General features: G+C 40.0%; 1 protein-coding gene across 1 annotated transcript; it reads right to left on the bottom strand.

The window, feature by feature from the left end:
• Positions 1 to 2,330: 2,330 nt before the first annotated feature.
• Positions 2,331 to 6,114, bottom strand: rpl35a (ribosomal protein L35a). The gene is made up of 5 exons (XM_072462310.1): positions 5,991 to 6,114; positions 5,416 to 5,449; positions 4,527 to 4,679; positions 2,887 to 3,031; positions 2,331 to 2,398 (listed from the first exon to the last, which is right to left on the bottom strand). The coding sequence occupies exons 2-5, from the start codon at positions 5,424 to 5,426 to the stop codon at positions 2,375 to 2,377; spliced, it is 333 nt and encodes a 110-aa protein (XP_072318411.1). The 5' UTR covers positions 5,427 to 5,449; positions 5,991 to 6,114; the 3' UTR covers positions 2,331 to 2,374.
• Positions 6,115 to 6,215: the final 101 nt, after the last annotated feature.

Genomic DNA, 6,215 nt, shown 5'->3' with positions numbered 1-6,215 from the left:
CACTTCTACAGAGCCACAAACAAGTCGACAATGTTGATTTTGTCGTTTCACATGTTGCATTTGACATTTACTTTAATAAGACTTAGAACACTAATATTAAGTTGGTTTAACATCAAAATGCTTGAATTCTTCCACATTTACAGTAGAAAGTGCTACTTTTTGTTGTTTGGACCAACTTAAGTGGAAGCGTGAGGGCCATATTTGGCCCCCGGGCCGTAGTTTGGACATGCCTGACTTAAACTTTCAAATCGTGAAAAGTCGAGACGCTGCAGGTGAACATTAAAAATATAAATTTAAAGGTTCTAAAGTTTACTCAAATGTAAGAAAATGTCTATTACGAGTTTATCTTTTATTTTTATTAAAAAGACGAGGCTTTTTATGTGTGAAAAAAGCCAAAATGTCACATGAATCTGAAAAATACGTGGACATTAGACACAAACATTTCGAGGGGATTTTGGATTTCTTATTTGGACAAAACGATGCCCCAGAGAAATTCAGATTCAATGGAAGAATCAAACATCTTTAGGTGAAAGTTTGAGAGAGAAAATGACCAAAAAATAACCAAATTTTAGAAGCAAAAATGAGTAATTTCTGTGTCATCCTGACTCCAAAGAAGAAAACCTAAATATAAAGTGTTTATCTCGTTTAATGAACAAATTATTTCAGTTTTTTACGTTCTGGACGAGATCTCGACTTCTCAAACGTGTTTAAGATCCTCCTGAAGGCCTCGGTCAGACCTGGACCCGGACTCAGACTGTGAGAGACAAACGGCTCCAGACTCGGGTTCAGTCTCGTCGACGTTAGAAAACTTTTGCAGCTAAAGTTTATTTCAGATTTGGCTCGAGCGCTCGACACTAAACCTCCTCGTCTCTGAATCAGAAACTCCAACTTCAGACATAGAAACTCTAACTCAAGACACAGAAACACTAAATCAGAAACTCTGAATTCAGACATAGAAATTCAAAACGCTCCAGAGTTTAAGACGTTTTAGACTTTGTGCGACGCTCTAGAGTTTAAGTTTCACATGTCAGTTCAGTTTGTGGGAGATTCACAGCTTCAAAATTCAAACCAGATAAATTAATTTACATTTTGATGATTTTAAAACATGTTCACGCCTTAAAGTGTGACCTTCCATCTTTGGTTATGGAAAAGCAAACTGACTGTGTCTATCATAAAACTGTTTTATGATAGTTTTAGTGTCTGGAACTCTCGCAATAAAAAGACCAAATCAAAAAAGTGGGACGTTTTGTGACTCGGTGTCTGAACCGCTGAGCTTCAGGTGACAGGGAAGCACTTAACTCGCTGCGTCACGACTAAAGCTACGTGCCCGTTTTTTGTACTTTTGTAAATCATGTAGATAATGTAAACGTTCAGGTTAAGTTATTTTATAAAGTTGAAAACGCTAAAGCTGCGAGTTTAGTTTGTCACATTTTTTCAGCCGTTTGTCTCTCGATTTAGGACTTTTTATGGTGTAAATGTTGTATTTTATTGTGGATTTTTACAAACATTCTTGTATTTTATTTTTTCCATGTCATTGTTAAAAATGAGTTAAACGTCGGATTTACCACAAATGAACTGAACCATTGAAATGAGGTTTGTTTTTATGAAGCCAAAAGAGAAAAGCCTTTTAAAATTGACGATGTATTTTTATTTCGATTTGAAGTTATGACCAGTTTGAAAAGATGTGGAAAATGCAATTTTAAACCTTAAAATTACAAACTGAAGATATTTATATTTTTTTGAAATGTGAAAAACAACTTTTCATTAACCTTTGGCTCCATAAATATGAACTGAACTTGGACAAAACTGAATAGTTTTACATGAAGTTATTTGCATTCAGTTTGTGTAAAATCTCGAGCTGTCACGACCTTAACACTTGGGGGCGCTGTGGGGCTTTTATAAACTTGTACAAAGTCTGGGCTGTAAATAGATCTGAGACTAAAAGAACACTACAGACCAGGTTTAGATACGGTTCTGAACCACTATTAAACCCGGGCCTGGTTTAAGTGTTTATGAAAAGTCATTGCTGTAAAAAGACACCGCTGTTTTTTGAAAAGTTGGACTCACTAAATAAATATTTGATGGTGTATTTCAGTGTCGGTTTTTGTTCATCACATTTAGTGTTTGTGTTCACACCGCTGCAGCAGTTACATTCAAAGTCTGGACACGTGTCTGACATCCTGCGTTTAGTGTTGACACTTGTCCAGAACGTCGACGCAGAAAAGACGAATACTCAATTTTGTGCAGCTGCGTCCGGGGCGTCTGCAGCGGTTTGAACGCAGCTTTAGTTCGTCTGAGTTTTGTGTCTTTAGAGAAATGACAGGAAACAGTTTGAACCTCATTCATTTATTTACAAATAAACCAGAGAGTTTCCTCAGACTCGTGACGGATACAGCATCTGAAACAAGAGTTATAAACGTGTTACACATGATACAACATCTGAAACAAGAGGTTAAACGTGTTAGAGCAAGAGAACGTGTCACATGAGGCGGAGCTGCAACACTCACAAGTGTCGCATTGAAACAGGAACATGCATGTTTAAAAAGACTCCTTCAGTCATGAAACTAGAACTGTTTTAAAGTTCAGATTCTACAGTTTAAGAAGCTTTATCTGAACTTAAATTACAATTCAACGCTTAAAATTCAGAACAATGTAACATAAAAACATCTTTATCAATGTATGTTTCCCGTCGAGAAAGTATTTTGTTAACCAAGATCAGATAAAGAAAATTTATCTTTTGCTCTATTTAAGTTTATAAACTTCTTTACTGTTTTCACTAAAGTAGAATCAGGTCATATTTCTTTAGAATAAAATAAAACTTGTGGGTGTAACATTTTTGAGTGTTTGTCAAGTGCAAGTCATAATGTATCAGTAGTGCATCTTTACCACTCTGATCCTGTGTCCGATGGCCTTGGCCGGCAGGTTCCTGTTGAACTTGGCTCTGACCATTCCGCTGCTGCCGTGAGCGCGCATCACTTTGCCCCAGATCACACGAGTCTTGTTTGGTTTTCCTCCAGGAGTCACTGTGTTCCTGAAGAGAGCACAGAACGTTACTGACCGTTAATGCGCCCGAGGAGAGAGAGAGCGAGCGTCACTGCGCCCGAGAGAGCGTCACTGCGCCCGAGAGAGCGTCACTGCGCCCGAGAGAGCGTCACTGCGCCCGAGAGAGACAGCGTTGAGAGTGTTACTGCCCGAGAGAGAACGTTACTGCGCCACTCTGACGGGAACGTTACTTTTGAGGCAGTTACTGCAGTCTAGTTTTAAGTTTAAAATTTTACTAAAATGTTATCACAGAATAGTACATTTTTTAGGTTTAGAATTTCACTTCCCGTTTGTAGTTGATGACATCACTCTAGGAAATTACCCAGCAAACACTGGGCTAAAACTCATCTTCTCACAATTTATTTAAAGGCGCAATGGACGATTTTTCGGCGATTTGAGAACGCAGGCGGAAGTGCACATGCGCACTCCCCCGTGCGGACTGATACAACACACACGTGCGTTTGTTTATTAGCGCAACGGAGCGCATCGCATCTCTCGTCTCCCGTAGATTTCTGTCCACTTCTGAGTCAGCTCGAACTGTCTTTCTCCGTCTTCATTTTGCCCCGTACACTGAGGGAACTATATTATGATAGATCAATGCGCTTAGACACGCGGAAATGTGGGACAAGCCACATGCGGCTGCAGGTGAGCGATAGGTGCGTTTTGTGATTGATACGTGGCAGGACAAATGATTTATCCACGCCACGAGGAAATATGATAAAAAAAAAATGCTGAAATAAAATCGTCCATTCCACCTTTAATTTGACAATTAAAAATATAAGTTTATTTTCTATAATTAAAGTAGTTGTGGTGCATAAACTGACTGGAATGTCCCTGGTGTGATGTCACTTCCTGTCATTTTCTACAGATTTTAGGGCTGCAATAATTACTTGAGTAATAGATTACAAAAGAGCTTAGATTATGTTATTCCCTTGATTAGTTTAATTTATCTTTAATTAAAAACATGAGTCTGGAGCAGAGCGTCTTGGGAGTGTTCGTGTCACACGGAGCTCGTTCCGCTCTGACCTGCAGCAGCTAAAGCTCTGAGACAACAAAGTATGAGCATCATCTGTAAACAATATAAAAAGGTGTAGTTTTATAAATTAAACATTCATCTAGAGCATAAACAATGAACACTGGCCCCTGAGGGCTCCAAAGATCACAGGCTCTGGATCAACTCCATTAATGTGAACATAAAGTCTAGATCAAAAATTAAAAGCTTTGGTTAGAGCCGATACCACATCATCTGTGGCATGTGACCAGGAGAAAGTGACCGACCAAGTGTTTCCTGAAGTGAACTTACAAACGGAATATTCAAACTTTAAACCTGATATTTACATTAGACGCAAGAACCTTCTGTACAACACAATCTGCAGTTTAACCAAATTTCTTCATCACTTCAGTCACAAACGACTGATCCAACTCAAGAATTGTATCAGACAGGTCCTTTGCCTTCAGTACTTCACAATATTTGCAGTACTCACTTCTTTGCCTTGTAGACGTAGGCGCAGCGTTTGCCCAGGTAGAAGTCGACCTCGTCGCGGGTGTAGCAGCCCTCCACCTTCAGCAGCGCCGTGTGCTCGCGCTGGTTCCTCAGACCGCGTTTGTACCCGGTGAAGATGGCCTTGCTCCACAGTCTGAAACAACACGGAACCTTTAACCAGAACCTGAGACATCGCTGGGTTCCTTAAGTAATCCATTGACTTTTCAAAATAAGTGACTGTCTGATTCTCAAATTTGACACTTTTTACAACACGCTGCTCAGGGGTCTAACTACACATAGGGGGGGCCCTCATTAGATATGGGGGGAAAATAAACCATCTCTAAAACCCAACTTCATTCCATATTTAGGCAGCGCCGTCATTAAAATACTACTTCAAATAAACAAGTTCAGACGGCCGCATCAAAGCTTCCACTTCACATTCACCGTCTGTTAACGCGAGTCTTGGGCGTCCAGCATTTTAGCAACACCAATCCTGCATTTTGAGCATCGGACAAGGCGCGCAAGAGGCGTCTCGAGCATCACACGCTTTGGACATGCGGCAGGCGCAGCGCAGCATGACCCGGAAAAAGGCCCAACACAAACCCTGGGACAGTAAAAAAAAAAAAATCCAAGACACAGGTCCAGTACTGATCTTGTATTAGTCTTTAAGGTGCATGTACTGTACATGAATGAAGTACATTAAACCATCCATGGAGGAAAATGCAACACCATGAGGCATGTTTACCCTTTAAAAATGTTCTATGGCTTTTTAAATCAATATCTACAAGAATCAAGAATAATCAAGATACTTGTCATATTGCCAAGTCAACTAAGAAAACTAAAAACAAATGACACGATTAATTTAGAAATAAAACAATCTAAAGTCTCACCTTCCAGGCATCTTTAAGTCTTCAGCTGCTTCACCTGAAAAACAGAAAATATTTAAATAAATTCAAAACTGTTTATTTACAGTTCAATTTATTTGACTCGACTTGTTTTGATCTGGAGGAACACGAACAGATCTGGAACAAAACTGAATATCAGAGCAATTTATCCAAATCAATTTCATACAATGTGATGTTTGGTCTAAAGACGAGACACGCCGTGTTTAGATCGTCTTCAAGCTCATTTAACGTTAATTAGCGTTAATTAAAACGCCCTCAACTCCACATTTAGATCCACGTGAAAACGCGATGGTTCTTCTGAGCAGAACCGGTCAGAGACAGCGAGACACGCCACATACACTCCCTGGGTTTGAGCGTCTGTCCCCGGATCCGCTGCTGCAGTCAGCCCGGTGTCAACACAATCCGCATCAAATCTCCACCATCGCTCGAGATACGGACACCGGACTTCAGGACAGACAACCGGACAGTGTCACGGAGCCGCCGCGGTGGTTATGGAGCGCGGATGGTGGACAAATGTTGTGTTATCTGTGTGTTTTTGTTGGAACATGGTGGATCTTTACCTGCACGAACGGAACAAAGATGGCGGAAAAGGAAGCTTAGAGGTCCTGATGCGGCATAAGAGGAGGAAAGAGGCGCCCGCAGAGCTGCCGGAACAGAAACAGGACATTTAATTGATTTAATTATAAATAATACATAAAAACATGTAAATTATCTAACAACAACACTTACAAATAACGTAATAGACAACATAAAATATTCAGAATTTTCTGGTAAATTAACCCCGA

Source organism: Eucyclogobius newberryi, unplaced genomic scaffold (genome assembly GCF_026437365.1).
Source record: "Eucyclogobius newberryi isolate DKJ021-1_F unplaced genomic scaffold, fEucNew1.0.hap1 SCAF_10, whole genome shotgun sequence".
Classification (NCBI taxonomy): domain Eukaryota; kingdom Metazoa; phylum Chordata; class Actinopteri; order Gobiiformes; family Gobiidae; genus Eucyclogobius; species Eucyclogobius newberryi.
The sequence above is the reverse complement of the archived record's forward strand: the minus strand, read 5'-3'. Positions and strand labels throughout refer to the sequence as shown.

Excerpts from the sequence above, each read along its gene's own strand:
- rpl35a (XM_072462310.1), bottom strand. Across the intron at positions 3,032-4,526 it reads TACGTCTACAAGGCAAAGAA|GAACACAGTGACTCCTGGAG; the intron begins GTGAGTACTGCA and ends TGCTCTCTTCAG. Across the intron at positions 2,399-2,886 it reads TCGGACACAGGATCAGAGTG|ATGCTGTATCCGTCACGAGT; the intron begins GTAAAGATGCAC and ends CTCTTGTTTCAG.